Source organism: Pteropus alecto, unplaced genomic scaffold (genome assembly GCF_000325575.1).
Source record: "Pteropus alecto unplaced genomic scaffold, ASM32557v1 scaffold313, whole genome shotgun sequence".
In the NCBI taxonomy this organism is placed as follows: Eukaryota; Metazoa; Chordata; class Mammalia; order Chiroptera; family Pteropodidae; genus Pteropus; species Pteropus alecto.
The window spans coordinates 1199250-1220460 of record NW_006434832.1 but is presented as its reverse complement, the minus strand read 5'-3'; the positions used below and the strand labels follow the sequence as shown (position 1 = coordinate 1220460).

General features: G+C 47.5%; 1 protein-coding gene across 1 annotated transcript; it reads right to left on the bottom strand.

Annotated features, from left to right (window-relative positions):
* Window positions 1-10161: 10161 nt before the first annotated feature.
* On the bottom strand, window positions 10162-17896 carry HEXIM2 (hexamethylene bisacetamide inducible 2). Its single transcript, XM_015588019.2, is given in 4 exon segments — window positions 10162-11174; window positions 13629-13668; window positions 13670-13730; window positions 17866-17896. Coding segments are annotated over 4 exon segments (927 nt in total). The 3' UTR covers window positions 10162-10379.
* Window positions 17897-21211: the final 3315 nt, after the last annotated feature.

The window sequence follows — 21211 nt, the reverse complement described above, 5'->3', positions numbered from 1 at the left end:
TCCTGATACTCTGCTTCCCACCCTGCCACAGTCAAGGCAACTGTGGGGGGTTGGGGGACAGCAGTAATGGAGGTCTCAGCCTCACTCTGCGCTCTCTGAATCTGAACTGAATTATGGAGCCCAGAGAGGGAACAAAACAACTTCATTAATCAAAAGTCTGCAAATTCAGAATGCGGTGGCCTAAATTTCTACAAATCATCCTGCCAAAATCTTTTAATAACTTGATCTTTATCCAAAAACCTTTTAAAGATGTATCTATATGAGAGCTCGATTCATTTGTTTTTCTTATATGAGTACATTTGTCCTCTTCCTGGGTCAAAAAAGCCTAGATCTGGTCAAAACAGGATTGCAGACCCTATTTGGTGCAAAAGAACAAACAGCCTTCAGTACAGTCTTTGTGTGCAAAGAGATGCCACTAATTGCAGGCCCCTTTTATCTGTTTGTTAGGCCTTACATGGAACACGGCTTCTGAGAGAAGTGCTTCTCACTCCTTAAAACCCACCAAAGCATGCCCAGCCCTGAGAGGGGCTTCCAGGAGTGCAAACCAGGGGCTGCTTCTGTGGCCATAAGCAGAGTTAGCCGAATAATGAACACACAGGAGGGGAAGCATATACGCTTTGAGGGGTGTTTTTAAGGAAGATAAATTGGTCCTGCTTCTGTAGGAGGCTGATTATTCACTTACCTTCAATCAAAGCCAAGAGTGTGAAGAGTTGTGAATGACATTGGTGGTGGCTGAAGCTTAGAGAAGCCTATTGGGCCATCCATCCCATCACGGCACAGCAGACTTCTCACCCTTACTGATACACATTAAAGCAAGGTCTCTACTTGTCAACCCTAGGGAAGGTAGTGGTGTACTGTACTTTGTGGTAATAAAATAACAATTCCCTTCAAAAACACTCTCATTCAGACTTCATTCAGACTGTCCTCTTGCTACCAGCACCCTCCCTCCCTCCCCCAGGCAGGCTGAATTCAATTAAACAGTTATTCATTCATTCATTTACCTACTTAATATTGAATAAAAGCCCATTTGGGCCAGCCAGTGTGTCAGATGCTGGGGTGATGAAGATGACTGAGAGGGTCCCTCTCTTTAGATTCTCAGTCAAGCTAACAAATAATTATGACTCCATGTGATTAGGGCAATGACAGAGGGAAATACAGTAGTAAACCCTCAAGGAGCGTGGAGCTGGCTGTTTATCTACCTCTCCAAACTCCTCCTTTTCACCTCCTCCACAGGTACCCAGGTTTCCAGCCATGCCCAACACTGCTTCCCAAACGGATTCCTCTGACTCTTTGCTCTGCTGTTCTCTCTGTTAGTGACACCTTTCCCCACTGCACCTGACTGCAAACGCCTGCTCCTCCTCCAAGATTCAGCTCAAAATGATAAACTCCAAATTCAGGCAGGTGGTTCGTCTTCGAGAATACTATCAGGGAGGAAACGCCTGGGGATTATTTTTAATGTTTATTTCCTAAGTAGGAGGTTTATTACATTATTATATATGCTTTTCTGTGTCTGAAATATTTCATCATAATATGTTTTCCAAATAGATTCAGTTCAAGCTACACCTCCACCTTGATCCTCACCTCCTGCTACATTTCCTTGTCAAGAATCAAGCTCAAAAATTCCCATCAGTCAAAAAGAACTTTGTGTTTCTAAAGATGCATGAAAAATGATCGTCTCCCGTTTAGCATCCTGGTTCCCTCTAAGGTGCGAAATGCAATTGGAGAGCAATATGATACTGGGGCTTCAACAATAATAGCAGTGTTGCTATTTCTTAAACTAGTGGCGGGTACATAGGTGTTTATGTCTAAAATATTATAGAATAAATTAAACATTTGAAAAGCAACTCTGTTCAGAGCGAGAGGGACAGGAAGGAAGAAGGAGGAGAGAAGGAGCTTTAGAGAAGCTGGACCAGGTGGAACAAAGACGTGGCTCTCTGCTAGGCATGAAGGGCCCATTGAGTAATCAGGCTTGACTTGCAGGCACAGAGCAGAGAGCAGTGAAAAAGGCACTAGGCTGTGTCTCCCTGCAGTGAAATGGGGATCTCATCATATCACTCAAATAAACTCAGAGTGACTCATAAACAAGAGCTGGTGGTATTACATTTTTTAAAAAAAAACTATAGATAAAAAAAAAAAAAACAAAAAAAACAAAAGAGAGTAAGCTCCATGAGAGTAGAGACTATGTCCATCGAGTTCACTGTGCTGTCCCCAGTGCCTGGCACAATGCCTGGCACAGCATGGACACCCAATGTTATGAACTGAATTGTGCCCCCTCAACAAAAAAGATATGTTGAAGTTCCAATACCTCAGAATGTAACCTCATTTGGAAATAGGGTCATGACATAGGTAATCAGGTTAAAAGAAGGTTATTAGGGTGGGTTCTAATCCAATGACTAGTGTCCTTATGAAAAAGGGAAGTTTGAACACAGACACACACATGGAGGTAAGACAGAGAATTGGAGGTTGCATCTTCAAGCCAAGAAATGCCAAAGATTACCAGCAAACCACCAGAAGCTAAGAAGAGGCAAGGAAGGCTCCTTCCCCTACAGGTTTCAGAGAGAGCATGGCCCTGCTCACACCTTGATTTCAGACTTCTAGCCTCCAGAATTGTGAAACAATACTTTTTTGTTTTTCCAAGCCACCCAGTTTATGGCACCTTGTTATGGCAGCTCTTGAAGACTGATACACCCAGTAAATCTCTGTTGGCTAAACAAATAGTGTTGTTGGTGCTCCTAGTGAGACATGGCATCTTGGCCAGGAGAGGAGATGTGTGTGTCCAGGAAGGCTAGGTACCTGGAGATATGTGTCCAGGGGAAGGTGCCTGTCCTGTTCTGTGGTGGGTAGGGAGCTGCAATGGGCGGAACAAGGCAAGATTTGAACCTGGGTAATCCAATGCCAAAATCTGTACTCTTAATCTCTACACTATAGAAGCCCAGGAAGGTCTGGAGCACCCACCCTTTCCTAGCCTCCAAGTGGCCTCCTCCTTCCCTATCTTGGCTCTGGGTGAGTAAGAAGAAATGAAGCAGGGGACAATCAAGAAGGCACTAAAAAGGGAAGCAAAGATAGCATTTGATTCTGGAACTCCCGGCAGACTCATACACAGCACTGCTCACAGGTGGAAGCCAGTAGCAGGAGGCCTGGGTAAACCCCCAGTTGGAGGTCCCCTGCCCAGATGGACAGAAGTCATCATCACACACATACACAGGGTGGGTGGATGTACTGCTGTGGCAATGAAGCAACAGCTCTTTGCTAGGCAGATCTTCAGAATCTGATTGCTGGAGGAGCCCTCAGCATGTTTTCTGGTCTCACATTGTCCTTCCTCATGAGTTCTGGTACCACCGGTGATGGAGGTCGGAAATCTCTGGAGACAGTGTGACCCCACCCCCCACCCCCCAGCTAATTGGTGGAAATTCCTCCTTCCTCTTTAACCTGAGCTTTGACCATCTTCCGGTCTGCCCTCCAAGGGTCCCTGATACTCTGACTCCCTGTCTGGCATCTGCACACTGGAGGTTATGCCATCTTGGAGTCCTCCTAAGGATGCGGGCAGCTGAGAGGTACCTCACATGGGGACTCCAGGCCACAGGCACTGGGCAGAGAGAACATTTGGAGTTCTCTCTTAGAACGCTGGTTCTCAACCCCGGCTGCATGGGAGTACCCTCTGGGGAGACTTAAAGAATTTCTGGGGGTTTCACCCAGACATAGGAACTTTAAAAATGTTTCCTGGGTGATTCTGATGGGCAGTTAAGTTGAGACGCAATCATTTATTGGACAAAGGATTTCTGCAAGGAGGGGGAACCTGGACTCCAGATGGATGGAAAGCAGCAGAGAAGCGATCGTATCAAAGGCTTCTAGAAAAGAAGAACGGTAGTTGCCAGGGGCTGAGGGGAAGGGGGAAGGGGGAATTATTACTCAGTGGGTACAGAGTCTCAGTTTGAGAAGATGGAAAGAAACGAGTTCTAGAGCTGGATGGTGGTGATGGTTGCACCACAGTGTGAAAGTACTTAATGCCACAGAACCGAGCACTTAAAATATGGTCAAAGAATGTGAGACTTAGATATTTAATCCCACCTAAAGATAGGATAGTGAATTAGGTAACATCTAGAAATCTCTCACATGCTTACTTTCAAGATACCTATACCTATGTCTATATCTGCATTACTAATTCTCTCTATATGAAGATAAAGAACAAAGACGTGGCATTAAAGACCAAGGCTAAGATTATCCACACCTTCCTATTCCCAATTACTGTGTTCAGATGCAGAAGTTGAACAGTGAAGGAAATTATTGAAAAAAAATTATTCATTCGAAATATGGTACTGGAGGAGAGCTGTACATTCCCCTGGCCTATCAGAAAGACACACAGTGGGTCCTAGAGCAAACTAAGCCTGAGACATCGTGGGAGGCAAAGATGACAAAACTGAAGCTGTCCTACTTCGGGCACACCATAAGAAGGCCGAGTTCCTTGGAAAAGGCAATAATACTAGGAAAAATAGAAGGTGACAGGAAAAGAGGAAGACCAAATAGGAGATGGACTGACTCCATCAAAGAAGCCACAGGCATGAGTCTACCGGAGCTGAGCAGGGCTGTTGAGGACACTCATTCATTCATAGGGTCTCCAGAAGTCAGAGCCAACAAAACGGCACTTAACTCACATATAAAGATATATAGATATGCTCTGGGGACGGGCACAAGCTGCTTTTAAATATATTCTAGAAAAATTAAAAATCTAAGAATATCCAAGAATCTTTAGTAAAAGAAGGGTGATGAGAGAAAAATAGAGCTATCAGATAGTAAGGCACATTATGCAGTTACAGTAAACAGAAACCATGTGATTGGTTTCTCTCTAAATGAGATAGAAAACTGGTGGAATAGAAAACTCACGAAAGAGGGTATAAAGGTAATTTATGATAAACATGGAATTTCAAATCATAGTAAAAAGAATTTTGCCATAGTATCGAGATCACACTTGTGTAGCCATTTAGGGGATTAAAAAAAAAAGTCCTCAAGCATCTGGAGCTCAGGGGCAGAGGGAGAAGCAGCTGAGGAGCCCTGCCCTAGAGGCCAGGGAAGCAGGAGGGGTTCAGGGGGGATCCTGAGAGTGGGGTGAGTCCAGGGAGGAGTGATGCCTGGGGCTACAAACACAGCTGATGTGAATTACCAGTGAGGACAGTTGGATTAGGGACCCAGAGAAAAAAGATCCTCTTGTCCAAAGGCCCAGGAGGGAAATGGCTGAGGCTGGGACTGAGAAGCCAAGGAAGGCAGGCCAAGCCAGAAAGGACAGTGGGGCCTGAGGACCCAATGGGAAGAGAGGGAGCCTGCAGCTTCCCCCACAGAGGTCCTCACACTGCGGTAGAGTCTGAATGACTGAATGGGTTTGTGGGGGCCTGAGGAGAACCCCAGAGAGGGAACTGGAGGGAGTTAGAGCCAAGGGTGGGCCCAAGGGGACCTCTGTTCCTTTCTTCTCTGTGGAATGATGGCCTGTGGCAGAGGTCCTGAGGCAGGAGATGGCAGGTGCCTTGAGGGCAGTTCTGGGCATCCCATTTTGGATGGGGTCCAGGGAGGATCTCTGGGACAGGTGGTCTCTGGAATGTCCATGCCTACACGCAGCCGGGACACAGTGGCCAACTGGGAGCCAGCTGCTCAGCCTGTCCCCCTGCCAGGCAAGGCCTGTGCAGTTCCCTCCTGTTTCTGGGTCCACAAAGGCCTTTCTGTTGGGGGGCAGGGGTGAACATTCAGCATGGAGAAATGGGCTAACTGAGCCCCAGGTGAAGGCAACAAAACATCTTCTTTGGGGAAGGAGGAGCCGCCTTCCCACTCCCACTTGCCCTAAAGGGTCAGGGCCCAGGCAGCTGCCTTAGCCCCCACGGAAGCTGCCATTTTAGGGAGGCCAATAGAGAGGGCAAAGAGGAAACTCCTTGCCAAAGATAAGGGGACGGGGACTGAAAAGAATTCCCACGAACCACCCCAGAATGGAGCTAGTCACTTTGGGATTATGCAATGCCCCGCAAGTAGTAAAATTTATGGCCGCTTCCATTTGAGAGCACCTCCCACTCAGCTGACAATTTTCTAAGTCCTTAACTCACTTCATCTCTTTGAAGACAGGACAGCACAATGGCCAAGCGCTCAAATAAAAGCAGACAGAACCGGCTGCAACTCCAGTGTGGCAGGCATGTGGCCTTGGGCAAGTTTCTCAACCTCTCTCTGAATCAAATTTCTTCATCTCATGCCTCTGACCCCAAACCCCATGGTATGTCCCTTGGGGCCTCCTTCACTGCCTGGACCTGGCAGGGAAGAGCCAAGAAGATGGAGGAGGTATTGTATTTTTCAGGTCAAGCAGAACAATCCCAGACAGAAGCCCCCGCTAGCCAGGGATAGGTCCTGGAGGGCCCAGAATCCTGGACTGGACTGAAGCCCCCCACCCCCTTGAATAAAGGAGGTGAGGAGGCCCTTGAGTTAGAAGCAGAACTGGAATAGATACCAGGTCTCTGTGACTCCTGGCCTAGTGCTCCCTCCATAACAGGCCCTCAGGGGATCTGTGCTTTTCCAATACGGACCCCAAGAGACTAGTCTTTCCCTCTTAGCTCTACCACCGGAATATCCTGAATCAAAAAGTCCACAGAGACAGAAGGAAGATTGGCGGTTGTCTGGGCTAGAGAAAGGCAAGAATGAAGAGCTAACAGCTTAATGAGCACAGGTTTTCCTTTTGGGGTGATACTGCTAGATCTAGATTGGGGTGACAGTTGCATACACTGTGGATTTACTAAATGCCATGGAATTGTTCACTTTAAAATGGTTAATTTCGTGTTAGGTGAATTTCACCTCAGTTGAAAATAAGGGTACCTGTCTGTGGTTAAGAGATTAAAGGAATAAGAAGGGTAGGCCAGTGCCAAGTGGGGGAGGGAAGGTGAAGGAAGGGCTGAGGTGGGAGGCAGGGAGGAGGACTTGGCAGTTGTGCTTTGGGCCTCTGAGCTGTTTGCATCCTCTCAGACTTTAGACTGGAAGCTCCTTGGGGTGGGGGCAGGGACCTCACTTTTTAAGCTATTTTCAGAGCAGAGTGTCATCGCAGGTATATAGATCTTTTAAAACCTCTGACACCAATGGAATGAAATTGAACATGTTAAGCAGTGGGAAGATTACCACCACCCACACCAGGAAGCCAGAATGGCACTGAGCTGTGTGTGTGCCACTTCCAGGCAGCAGGGGTGCTGCCAAGAACTCCCAGAGCAGAGAGGGCCTGTCCATCACCCCTTGTAAGCCCCAGAGCCCCCAGAGGGCAGCACCCACCTGGCTCTGGGATGGGGGAAGGGATTGAGTGAGCACCACGGCTCCTTTGTCAGACCCAGGAAGGAGAGTGGGGCAGCTACAGGAAGTAGGGGAGTGAGGAGTTCCCTCCGGAATCTATCCTCCCCCCCCCACTTCCCTCCCCTCTGCTTGCTCAGCTCCTGCACATGCTCAGTATGCCCACGAATTGGGTTGGCTGGGGGAGGGCACTGACTGGCACCCCCACTTAAAGGGCCAGTATCATCTTTGCCTGCACCCAACAGGGGCAATGGGAGCTGGTCACCCTCTTTCCTCATACTGAATTACTTCACCTCAAGACCCCCTTCCCCACTTCCTGGCAGCTTCTTCCTGCCCCCTCAGCTCCTCTGTCAGTCCCACTACCTCTCATTCCCTGACCCCACTGCAAGCAGGGTCTGTCCAGTGGACACAGGAGTTTCCACCTGGGGGGGAGGAACCCTGGATGGGGAAAAAAGGAGGATCCCAGGCCAGGGTACACAGGGGTCACGGGAAGCTTCTGCTATCCTGTGGGCCTCCCCTGGCCCAGGTGACCAAGAAGGTCCTGGAAAGCAAATGGACATGAGAGAAGTAAGGTACTGAGCATTTGCTCTAGAAAAGCCTGGGGAGGAGAGGGGAGTGTGTCCAAGCCCACCTTCCGCCTTCCCCAGTTGAAGGGGCTGTGTGGGTGGGTGTGTGTGGCGGGGGCCTCAAGACCAGGCAGCCAGAGAGGGAAAGGGGCAGGCAAAATGAACCTATGCCTGGCTACCACCTGTAGCTAAGCTGCCCTTCCCCAGTAGTGAGCCCAGAGACCCCCCAGCTACACCCTGGGGTGGGGGTGGGAGTGGGGGTCACTGAGGTCAAGGAACCGGATGGGTTCCAGGGGTAACACTCTCTCTTCTTTACTAATCCCTTTCAGCCCCTCCTGACACTTTCTCAGCTCATACACTTCTTTGTTTTCTTCTTGCCCCATCCTGTCCCCCACCAGCCTTGGGAAAATTAACCCACCTGGGCGCAGCCCTAACCAAGAGCCCTTCAGCCATTTTGTGTGTGTGTGTGTGTGTCTGTGTGTGTATTGGAGGTGGGGAGGGCCAGCTGGCAGCTTTCCAGTTTCCAGGTTCCTCAGCCTCAGGGCCAAGCATAGCTCCTCACCTGTCCCCTCCCCTATCTGCAATTCTTGCCTATTCAGGGAAATGATGGCTCAAGCCACCTCCTGGACACGCCCCCAGCACCTGGACACACCCCCAGCACCAACTTCCTCAACACAAGCACACCCATCCCCCAGCACCCACATCCATCACTCCCCCCCCCACTCCAGCAGCCCTCTGGAATCTTCTCTCCCTCCCAGTTACTAACTCCTCTGGGTAAACAACCTTTGTCCTTGCCTTCCTCCACCCCTCTCCCTTGGGGCCCCTTGCTGAGGAATGCAGCAGCTGGGAGGCTGCCCAAGCCTGCCCAGGGGCCTTTGGGTCCCTGGCTAGTACCCCACAAGGGAAGGCAGGCCTCAGGCCAGTGTTTCTGGAGGCTGGAAAGCCACATCCTTTCTGAGTCTTGGGTTTCCCATCTGCAAAATGGGAACAATCATTCCTCTGGCCCTTTCTGACAGAGCTGCCCCAGATCAAAGGGAGCGGGGCTGAAACCCTTGGCCAGGGTTTTAGGGGCAGGCTCCACAGGGATGGGAGATTTTGCTCTCTTGAAATCCATCCCTTCCTAGAATCTATTCTTGCCTTTCGTCATTGTAGAAGGCACTGGTGAGGCCTGGGTGTGGCAGGGCAGAAATGAAAGTTGTCCTGGCAACTCGCGGGGTTCATCAACATTTCCATTTAGTAGGTCCCAGGCCTGAGCTCTTCTCTTGCCCAATGTGGCCTGTCAAAATGAGCCTTCCTGGAATGGAAGCTAGGTCAGGCCAGCCAGGCCTCTGCCCCTCCCTGTGCAAGGTGGCAGAGCCAACACAGGCTCAGTGGTGAGTTGACTAACTTCCCCCTCCACCACTTCAGATTGACACTCTGCAGGTCTAACAAAGATGTTGGGAGAGTGATTCAAGGAGAGACAGTGTCTAGGGAAGGGTGGGTCTGAGAGTGAGGGGTGTGTGAGCTCCTTTCAGAGCCCAATACTGCTGGCATGTTGGCGGTTATCTGCATCAGGCTGACTCAGCTCTCTACTATATGCAGACAGGTGAGGGGCTCACTTCAGAGAAGCAGGATGCACAGATGCACAGCTGGCACCAGGAAAGCCAGGCCACCAGCTCTGCTAAGGATCGATTCACTGCCCCTCTCTGCCTCTTGGTCTGATTTTTCATCAGGAGAAAACTGCCCTTCAGTGCTTACTTGTAAGCCTCTTCCAGGAGGTAAACTGACGATTAACCTCCTGCCCAACCCCTGGCTGGGACATGTAGGGGGTGGGGGACTGTCAAGGACAAGGAGACACCCAGACCTCCTCTAGCCCAGCCTTCTACACTATGGGAAAGATGGGGAGAATACAGGGATCCTGGGAACAAACTCTGAAGGAACCTCTCAACCTGGGCCTTCTCCAAAAGTCCCAGCTCTCTCTCGTCTGAGGAAGCTCCCAGCTCTTCCCATCAGTCTAACATCTTAAGTCGGGTTCCGGCTGAACCCAGGGGTTCCTGATTGAGCCCCTCCCACTTCAGCATCCTCCTCTATAAAACCTCGAAGCAGTCTGATGATTGCTGACACACGACACACAGAGAAGAATTCAGGCATCCTGGAGATCTTGCTAGGTCCCCAGTGTAAAGGTCTGCTGTCCTCCCAGGTGTGGGGCAAGAGGGGGACTGGAACCCCGAGATCCAAACCTCTCTGAGACAAATGTGCTTTGATTCTCAGCACCCTAGTGAAATCAGTCCAAGCCACTCACATTTGATTTCCCCAAAACCATTTAATTTCTTTGTGAAAAATAAGGTGACACCAAAGAACAAATCGTGGAAATGACAGGTGGAAGTCTGATCCTGTTTTAGCTGTTCTCATGGGGCACGAGGTTTCTGAGAGTGGTTTTCATCTGACACCTGCCTCTTTGAGACCCAGCTGGCCTGAGTGTGTATGAAATGGAACTGTGTCCTTAGGTCAACGTGGCTGGGGGGGGGGGCACCTCTAGGTGCCCAGCTCCCCACCACCTGAGCTGCCCTCTCGGTTCCACATTTCGTTCTCCTGCCGAAGCCGCTGGTTCTCTGTCCGGAGCCTCTCTACCTCTGCAGCCAGCTCCTCCACCTGACGACAGGACTGCCGGCTGGTGCACCTCTGCAGCTGCTGCAGCCTCCTTGTCTCCTCCTCGGCCTGCGACAGCCTCCGCTCCAGGTCCAGGTAGTCTTGCACCAGCTCCTGCTTGCTGCGGCCCTGCAGCCTCTCAGTATGGTAGCGCTCATAGGCCTCCGAGAAATCTCTCTGCTGGAACTCACCGTGACCGTGGCCTAGCCTGTCGCTGTCCCCTGCCTCGCTCTCTCCACTGGAGCCTGGGTGGGAGGCCCCATGAGGCACATCCAGGTCGGGCTCCTCAGGGTCTCGGTCATTCATCAGGAACTGGGTGGTGTTGTAGGGCGCCACGGGCTGGCCCTTGGCAAACATCTCCTCGCGGACCCGGGAGGCCCTCTGGCTCTGCCTCTCATCCCGCTGTTGCTTCTCGGCCCAGCTCAGTTCCAGGTAGGGCCGCCAGTGCCGCTTGCGCTTTGAAGGCCGCCTGCGGTGTTTCTTCCGGCCCAGCACAGACTCCACTGAGCAGCCCCTTGGGCTCTGGGTCTGGAGGCCCCTACTTTTCCAGCCGAGGTCACTGCCAGCCCTCATAGGATCTTCCTCCTCTGAGTGGCTCTCCATGCGGGGTGTCAGGGGCAGGGAACCGCCAGGGTCGTGAGGCTCAGCGGGTATTGCTGGGCTCCCAGGAGCACCAGGGGTCTAAAGAGAGAGCATGAGGAAGGATGGATCACAGCCAGGCTGTCCCTGGTGGTGAAATCCTTCCCTGTCCCCCACTGCCTAAAGCCAACCTTTCTACACCCAGCTAACTTGGTCCCTCTCTAGCTCTCATCCTTCTGCAACCATCTGTTTGTTTATGGCTTACCTGTCTACCGTCTGTCCCCCAACCCACCCCAAGCAAACTCACAGCAAGAGCAGGAATTTCACCTGTGTTTTTCACTTGGTAATTTCAATGCATAGAACAGTACCGGGCACAGAGCAGGCACTCAGTAAATACTATCTGAATGAATGAAGTAGGGAAAAAAAAGAAAAGCAGGATGGAAAGTGGCTCCTGATGCATTTGCTTGATCAAAAGCCCAAATGGCACTTGTTCTTCCCTCTTCCTAGAAAACTTGTCTTTCAGACAGAGCTGGCTTGCTTCATGGGCAAGTGATCCATGCAGTCACACAGAGCCCCCCTCCCCTTTAGAAAGGCCCCACCCCACACTTTGCTTAATGCTCTGCTGTCACTACCTTGAACTTCTTAATAATTTTTTAAGAAAGAGCCCTTTGCACTGAGCCCCGTAAATTAAGTAGCTTATCCTGCTTCCAGCTATTTGGATAGCTGACTCTTTTTTATCCTTTAGGGCTTCGTTCCAATGTCACCCCTTCAGAGAGGCCCTCACTGACCTATCTAATGTAGCGTCCATCTCCCCTTCCCACTGACTCCGTTATCACATGACACAGTTAACATCCTATGTTGAATTTAGCACATTCACCATCTCTCTTCCTCCTCTAAGAACATGCCCTGTGTGTTCAGTTCACCACTGTGTCCCTGTGCAGGACCCAAGGTGAGTGCTTAACAAATATGTGAGAGAGGGATCCAGAAGATATTGGAACACAAGACTCTCCTTTCTCTCATTCTGGGGTGAAGAGACGGAGTACATTTATTCTAGGCAGAAGTTGGTATCACTCTTCCTTATGAAGGGCAGCAAAGAGGTTCTCACTCGGGAGAGGAAGGACCAACCCCCAGCCTGCAGCTGAGAGAGTTCTAGAACTTATCTAAGAGGTGGAAAGGACTCTATCAAGAGAGTATGTGTCCCAGGCATCTGGTTATCTTTGTCGTGGTGAGGGTGGGAATACTATGTGTGGGGGATGGGGAATGAGTAGCTCTAAGTTTGTGGTTTGGGGAATTCTAATAATAACTACTACCACTGACTGGTATGTTGTTTTATAATGGATAACATGGTTCAGGGACATGTGAGCATGAGTCCATACAAGCAAAGGGTATGTACTGGGGGATGCAGCCCTGTAAAAGCTGGAGGTGTGTTAAGTGTCTTTTGAAGACTGAAAAGAACGTCAGAGAAAAGGAGGAATGTTGGAGGGAGGGAGTGAGTGAGGTCTGTTGTGTTGTGTTGTATTGTTACTTCACCTGCAGGGAGATCATCAATCAAGAGTGATAGCCCTTGTCTCCATCAGTGTCTTTGGCCAAATGAGACAGAGATCTGCCCCACCTGGAAGAGGCAAGGCCGCTGGGAACTATGAGGCAGGGTAGCTTGTTTGTGTGTGCACAATCATTCACCTGCTCCCAATCCTCAGCAAATGTCCCCTAATAATCTTTCCCCTCATCTAGGCCAACCCTGCCCCTAAGCCCCACATACTTCCTCCCTCCCCACGCCTCTCCCCGCAACCCCACCCCCCGCCCCCAGGCTTGTCCTTCTACCACTGTTACCATTATTGCAGGCAAGCTGTGTGACCTGAGCGAGTCATTTGCCCTCTCTGAACTTTCTAGTACAGACATGTCATGAAACCCAAATTAAATAAATCCAGAAAACATTGGAAGTGGCTAGATAGGGTGAGTCAGAGGAGCTGAGTTCCCTCCTCAACTGTAGAGAGTAGGGGATTAGGGAAGAATGGACAAGGTGGAGGCAGTGAGAGAAAGCATGGGCCTGGAGGATTTGGGCTTCTGTTGTCAGATCAGAGGTGACATTCTGAGGGCCTGATACAATCTGTCTCTCCGTCTCTCCGTCTCTCCTGGGTGACATCCTACCCCCTACTCATCTCAAATTATGAACCAATTGCTCAAACTATTTTCCACATTTCACACTTGGTCCTCAGCCCGGACAAAATGCAAGGCAGGGTTGTATTGTCAGAAGCCCCTAAGTTTAAAAGCTGGGTCTGTTGCTTGCTGGCTGCATGATTCTAGAAAAGATATTTCAGCTCTGAGAACCCTAACTTCTTTGAAATGGAAACAATAAATCCTACCTTGAAGAGCTACTAGGATTGGTCATGAGATAGCACAGATTTAGTGTCTGGCATATTGCCCAATGCATAGTAGGGACTCATTTAAAAATACTGCTTTTCCATATCTGCCAACACATCTGAGACAAGAAGCCAAGATTCCAGATGGCAGGATCCACGTTCAGGGCACTGAGGTGGTTGGGAGGGTGAGCCTTACCTTGGCCTCCTCCAGGGCTGCTGGTGATTCTGTATTAGTTGGTCTGGTTCAGAGTGGCCACCTTCTTCTGTTCCAAATCTCCCAGCAGATGCCTAGTGACACCTGCTTTAAATAACAACAGAAACCTAAGACCTGAAGAATTTTCAGGAAGACTCTGGCTGCCCAGGAATTATTTTACCAAGGCAGCAGCAGCCATTTTGTAGCACCAGGCTACACACCCCTATTTTCAAATGAAGGCCCCAAAGGCTGTCTCCACACCCTGGTTTTCACACCTCCAGCCAGCAAAGGGCCAAATGGGGATTAAGAAGTCATTTTCCCAATCCTGTTTCTCAGGCCCTAGGCCAGGGCTTACATTCTATACTGCTCTCCTGGAAGTCACTGAGGCCCAGGCCGGCAACTCTAGGAAGTTAGACCTAAGCTTTGTTTGTTACCCCAAAAACCAAAGGAGGAAAGACTGCCTGGGGAGGACAATACACCTACAGCAATGGCCTGGAGAGGCTAGGAGTGCAGTGGATCAGTGGCTCCGACAAGAAAATATGTAGCAAGTTTAGATGGGGTCCTTTCCAGAGGGTCTCAATCTTAACTGCAGGCCCCTACCTCCTCCCCGCTACCTCCTCCCGAGGCTGGGCTCCAGAAGTCAATGCTTCAAGAAAGTAGGCTGGGCCTGGGCTGAGCCTGGGCCTTTCATCTACAGGGCCTGGCCCACCTCCCTCTTTCCTCTCAGGATGGGGAAACAGAGGAAAGGGTAAGAAGTCTTCGCATTACACGCAACTGAAAGGAAAACCCAACTGGGATAAGGATGGATTCCTTGGGAGAGGGAAAATGATCCGGGAAGGAGGTTTTACAAAGGCGGAAAACTGACCTATTTGTTGTCAAGGGCTATGCACACGATTACATCTGTGTGTCTTTCAGTGCGATCGCCTGCCTGTGCAATTGCCAAAGCTTCAACCCTACCTCTTGCTGCAGTTGCAGCAGCTCTGGTCAAGCCGCCAAGGCACTAAGGTTGGGGGAGGGGACAGCTTGACAGCGCGGTGCCTGCTGGGGATGGTAGTTCTTCTAGCCTGGAAAGGCTGACCAACATCCTGTCACGTCAACAGCCACACTAAGAACTCCAAATCCCACCTACCCTTGCGTGGGTGTGGTAGTGCCCTCACCCATGAATTCTTTGATTGGTCAATTCGTCTGCCAATATTCCCACTTTCGTCAACGATTGGCTGTGCGGAAGCACACCGGGAACCGCCTTTCAAGTTCAATTAAAGAGTTCATTGATGGCGTTAATCTCTACCAGGCAGAAAATAGATCCGGCTGATAGGGGAGGGGCTTGGGGGGCGGAGGGATCCTCGGCCTTAGAGGAAGGCGACGGGAAGAATCGGTGGCCGCCGCCGCCATTTTGGGCTGGGAGGAGGCAGCGGAGGGACTCGCTGCGCAGTGAGAGCACCCCTGTGGGGGGTGGTCCGGGCGCGGGGAGAGGCCGGGCCGAGTGGGCTGCCTGAAGTGGCGGCGCCGGGAGACAGCGGGAAGTGGGACCGGGGACCGGAGGGGTGAAGGTTGGCGTCTCCCCGGCCGGGCCTGGTCCTCAAACCGTCCCGGCAGCCCCGCAGCCTCGCCTCTCACAAAGGGCGGGGTTCTTGGGTAATTACCGCGTGTTTCCCGAGACCCTAGCTGGGGAGAGACAGGGTGAAACTTCTCTCCTCTGCTTTCCTTTCTCGGGGGTGCAGATCTTGTGGTCGAGCTCTGCCAAGTTCTTTCTTTTTTTTTGGTATGAAGGCGAGTCCCGGTGTAACAGGACCCCCACTTCGACGGGCGAGATGGGAGCGACGCCAGATTCCAAAGACTGGCGCCACGGGGGAGGGTGGAGGTCGCAACACTGGCCCTTGCTGCGCATCCCTCTGGCATGGCAGTGAGCTGGAGCCTCCGAAGTTGGAGGGTCCGGTGCACCCACCATCTACCCCCATACACCAAGGCCATTTGATGGCCCGGGTTGCAAAAAGAAACAGTCTTCTTCTTACTGTAAAACAACCACTAATTTCTCCTGGGACCAGCTAGATAGGGGAATGTAGACACCTTCACGAGCCCAATGCTTGGAAATTTCTGAGCGCTCTTGGCCTCAGGGTTTATCCTATCCAGCCCCGATTCGTGGACCTCGCACGTTGCCAGCCACTTTGGGAAACGCCGAAAGTGTGCTGTTTTCACCTCTCTTGAAAGTTTACACCAAAGGGGGATGATGAGTTGTTGCCCTTTACAGGGTTAGGACACAAAATAACTTAAGAGTCGCCATGGCCCATTTCGGATGCTTTAGGAACATCTGTTTGCATTTTGAAATCTGAGCCATAACTTTTACCAAAACTTGGGAGAAATGTCTGCCCTCCTAGAGGAAAAAACGAACCGATTCCAATGTAATCTTTATCAGACTACAAATTCTTTCCACTTTAAAGAGCTTTTTTCCACAAAGTATATAGAGTATTTTGCCACTGGTGCATTGTTGCTAGGGAACCTCAATTTTGAAATTCCAAGTAATTGAGAATCTCTTCTGTAGATCCTAGATGCTACCAAAATAGAAGTTGCAGGTTGGAGCTACTCCACATGCGTGGAGTTTGGGGAGTAGGGGAGATCTGCTTTGAAAAAAATAAATACTCATCCTTACATTACAGCTGTAACAGCTTCTTAAAGTATGAAGTTCTTTTGAATTGCAGATTAAACCATCTTATTTCCTACTGCTCGAAATCTAAATTCAGAGAGAGTTATAGCTCAAAGATATCTTAATTTTGTTGCCAAAATGTCAGTTAAAATTTTGCCTACGTAGACTCTGAAGTAGGCGAGTGACTGGACAGTGAACTTTATCTTTGAGAGTACCTTGTGATGAAAGTCATTGTCAGTTACAGGTGGTCAAAGCATTCCTAAGCCTATGGGAATGACAAAAACCTTGAAAAGTTCTTCAGAACTGAATTCCTGTTCCTCCTGTCAATAAAAAAAATTTTTTTTAAGTTGTAAAAATGACAGTTCCATAGCTTTAACTATTTTCTCCTGCCCCCCAGAGGTTCTTAGAGAAAGTCTCAGAACTGGATTGCAGAGAGATGATCACCATTGACTCCAGTTCTTAATTCAAAATTTGAACCACTTAATCCTAAATGAAGCTTCAGTACACTTGATTCATACCGTAGATTGACTTTTGGCTTGTGTCGTGTATATTTTACACTGTCTTCAGATCAAGAGAAGATTCAAGTTAGGAAAAGCTGACACTAATTTGGTAGGAGTTAAGTTAAATAGTTATAGGAGCTGAAAGGGCCTCTGAAGATTATGGTTCTCTCAATGAAGGAGGATCACAGACTCTTGTGATTCATCCTTCATTATGAAGTAATCTAGTTAAACCTTTTGATGTTACTAAAAAGAATATTGTATCAGGTGTAAAAATGTGTTATTTATAAAGATGAAAGCTTACCTCTTTAAGGTTGACCCATATACATTACCATTCCCTGATAAGAAAAGTTGGGAATAAAACCAGTTTGTTAATGGTCCCTTGGTTATCCACTGAGGAAAACAGGACTGGAAGTTAGGAACTCCAAATTCTGAGTGTGCTACCACCGACTTGGCTAGAGGCCAGATCTTGAAGATTAGGCCAGACTGTTGTTGCTGAGTCTGTTGTCATCTAATGTTCAACCAGACCTTCAACTTCCTCCTTAGCTCTCCCCTTTCAGATGAGTTGCTTTGTGGTTTATGACAAATTCTACAAACCTTATATGCCTCAATTTCTTAACTTGAAAATGGTATCAATGCTGCCTCATAAATACCTTGAGGAGTAACTATTCTGCAGTGACTGTCTAAAGATTTACTGACTAACTTTGTTATTTGGGAACTTTAGAACTTCTGCTGTCAAAGGTTTGGGGGCAGTTGGGAGGGCTGCTTCACCGAAGTGTGCCTATGGCAGCACGAAGGGAGCCCATCCAAATAGGGTCAGTCTCTCAGGGTACCAAGCAGTTGTTATTGTGAAGTCTTGGACATTTTACATTTGCCTAATGGCCAACTCCTAGGGACTAATGACTGTGTAAGCAGGATTCATTGATTCTTTGCAGCAGCCCTCTTCAGGATGAAGATGCTCACTTCTAAACGATTTGATTTCCACAGATTTTTACAATCTATTTAGCTCTCACCATTCTCTGCCTTTCGTCTAAGTTGTTCAATGTTTGCTGTTTTATTAAGTACACTTTTAGTAATAACTAGAGGAAAAGGTAGAACTAACCTCTTCGACATTCCCTTCCATCCTCCAACATGGCCTTATACTTTTGTCCTAAAGTTGTACCGGAGTTATCCAGGTATGCAGAATTACATGTTTAGGGCAGGTTTCAGAACTTCAAATTAACCTCCTCCACTACCACTCGAGATAAGGACAAGTTCTGCTGAATAGCTCATAAAAGTAGTGATGCTATCATTTTCTCAAATTCTTGTGCATGGAGCACTCTAAAGCTCCCATGTTTTCCTTCAGGAATAGCCTTTTTGTTCACCACAAACCCAGGGCTTTTTAACACTTCATACAAAGTCAGTAAATGTGTCAGATAGAATGTGACTTCAGATGAGTTTACAATTTCCTTCTGAATGTTTCCTCTTCTTGGAAAAAATGTATAAGCCAGTGTAACTGCTCTTGGTGTGCTGTATTGAAAGATCACAGTATTTCAAAAGACCAACAGTTTGCTCTAGTACTCAACCATTTGAAAGATTTTTGATGATGTGCAAAGGTTTATTAGTAAAGTACTAAGATTATTCCTACTGTTGACCATGTTGTTACATTTGTCATAATTGAACTGCCTCTAAGTAAAACCCAAGAAAAAGTTTATTTGGGAGGATTTATGAGAGGTACATTATTGATCTGTTTAAAACTCAGCCTTTGTTTTTTTCAACAAGAAATGGGATGAGGTTGTAAGCTTTCCAGTATTCAAAAACTATTGGAAAATTGGCCAAAGATGGAATCTTTGGTTAGCAGATTCTGTTGTGCTGAGGGCCTGCATTTGACATCTTCTTTCTTTTAAAAATTGCTCCTCATTTTAGCATCAACCATTTACACTTTACGTGAGAAAGAATAGTAAAGTGGAATTTTATTTGACCTTGTCAAATGTGAAAAATTTTTTAAACAAAAACTCATACACCACATGTACTTAGGTACAAATACTATCTTTTCTCTAGTGGACTTTTCTATCACACTGTTATGAATATTTGTTGCCAGCTGTTCTTGGTGTAAGTGGCCAGGGGGACACTTGTAGTATATTACCTAATGTTTGACTAAATATAGTCAGCCCTTGATTTTATGAAGGTAATTATTTCTCGAATTCACTCTGGTTTCTCTTAGTTTTTTTCTTAATTCACAATTTCTCTTGCAGTTAACTTCTGTATCTTCAAAGTCGATTTTGGTTTCTAACTTGAGGTCATTAGGATAAATATATTTACATTTCCCCCAGCAAAGGATTTTTATATAAAATTTATATAAATTTTTGCATTTATACTTTTATAAATCCTGAAGTAAAAATTAAAATACTGGTCAAATGGGCAACTGCTGGATGATGTGCAGCACATTTTATCACTATCATTTATTTATAGCAGTTATAAGGTAGGCACAGCCCCATTTTGCTTATGAACAGTGAGGCTGAGCGTCTGAGCCATGTGTCTAGGGTTGCACTGCTGGGTACATTAAAGGTATGACTGGGACCCTGGTATTTTGACTCTTAGCCTAGTCCAGTTTTTATCATATTTCCTCTCTTTAGCGATATCTAGTCTATTTTTCAGAACTAAGTCAATCTGGAACTCCCTGGTGTTCTCTCTACAAACTGAAATTTAAAGGCCCCTGTCTCCTGAGGGCCTTTTTATGTTATAGGATAGACCAAGAAAAGTTTTACTTACTCAAAGGCTGATTAAGCTGCCCAGCCAGCTATCTCAAGGTTTGGGAATCGCTTTGCCCTGGATGAATACTCTGACCCCAGTATTAGAAAGGAAACAAACAAATTGCCAATGTAAAACAGTGTCTTTTGTGCAGCTCATTTGAAATGTTTGGCAGAGAGACATCAGTGAAAAGCTAGAATGGACTTGAGGATCATTTGTAATCACAACTCCGTTAATATAGGTAATTCAGTCTTCTCTCTCCCCTGAGATCAATATGCTAGTCAAATGTTTCAATGTAGAAAGTGTTGATAGAAACTGAAATTTCACACAAACCTTATCATTCTAGGAACATAAATGCAATAAATATAGTAAAATGCCAGTGCCTTTGAAAGCAAAATTCAGAAAGTTACATAGTTCGAGGTAAATCAGAGTAATTTGAGTTATTTAAAACTAAATATTTGTATATATTTTTTTAGGACTGGACTGAATTTGCCTCCTAAGAGTAAAACATTACTATTTTTTTCTGATAAGTACACTTACAAAGTTTTTCCAAGGCATAGGGGAAACACAATCATTATACATAAATCTTATTAAGGAGATTCTAAAATCTGGGGTTATCAGTGCTGCATCCCAGTGCAGAGGTTTCTGCTCTGCACTGTAAAGCCAGAGGGCAGTGTTGCTGCCTTTCAACTAAACATCCAGGTTTCTGGGACTGCTGCATGACATCATAGCAGAAGGAAAATTAAAAACACAAAAACTATTTCAAAATAGACATTTAATGTAGTTTTAGGCCAAAGGAAAAACTGATCAGATATTGTCTCCAGTGGACCACATACCAGAATAAAGCCAGCTCAGACCAGCTTTGAAGGCCCCGAGTCAGTCTTGACTGGCATAATTTCTTGATTCATTGATTTGTGTATGCTTCTTATGCATTATAAAGTGCATTTCACTCTTGAAGTCCCCACCACTTTCACTATTTCATTTAACTGCAAAAGCAAGCTTTCCAATAGGATTTTTTTTTTTTAACCTTCAAGAGGTTTGACAATCTCATGATTCTCTTGAATTCTTTGCCCCAGAAAAATATACATATAACACAAGTCAACATATACTTTCATAGGGTTTGTGGACCCCAAAGCCCTGCTGTAGTTTCTAAGGCTCCAAGTTAAGGAACCCCTGTGCTAGTGATTTAAGTAGTGCAATTGCCCTAAGGAAACACTAACAGGGCAGTGAAGATTGGCTAGGTGAACCATGGGGATAGCAGGAAAGTCTTTTCTTACTCTTTTGATTTGGGGGTAGAAATTCCCAGGGTCTCCCTGCATTATCAAGAGTAGGACTCCTCAAGAACTGCAGCTATCAGCACAGTTTAGGGAGACAGAACAGCAGATGTATGGGGAATGTGCAGGGTTCTCACTCAGCCCCTAAGGAGTTAAATTAGCTTCCGAACCAGCAGCTTTGTATTTGAAATACAGTGAGGGACATTTCTAATTTTAATTTGACCCTCATGGAAAGATGGACAGCTTCTATTCCTTTTTTTGGTATAAGGAGCTCCTAAGTATTGCATAATTAGGGTGAGTCCTTGGAATGCCCCAACAGCCATTTCCTCCATAAATCCGATATTCTCTACCTCTAAACAACCTAAAGAGGTGCCCCATGAGTTTTATCCAACCATTGCTTTTCCCTAAGCAAGAGCTTTACCAAGAGCTTCTTGCGGGCGTCCA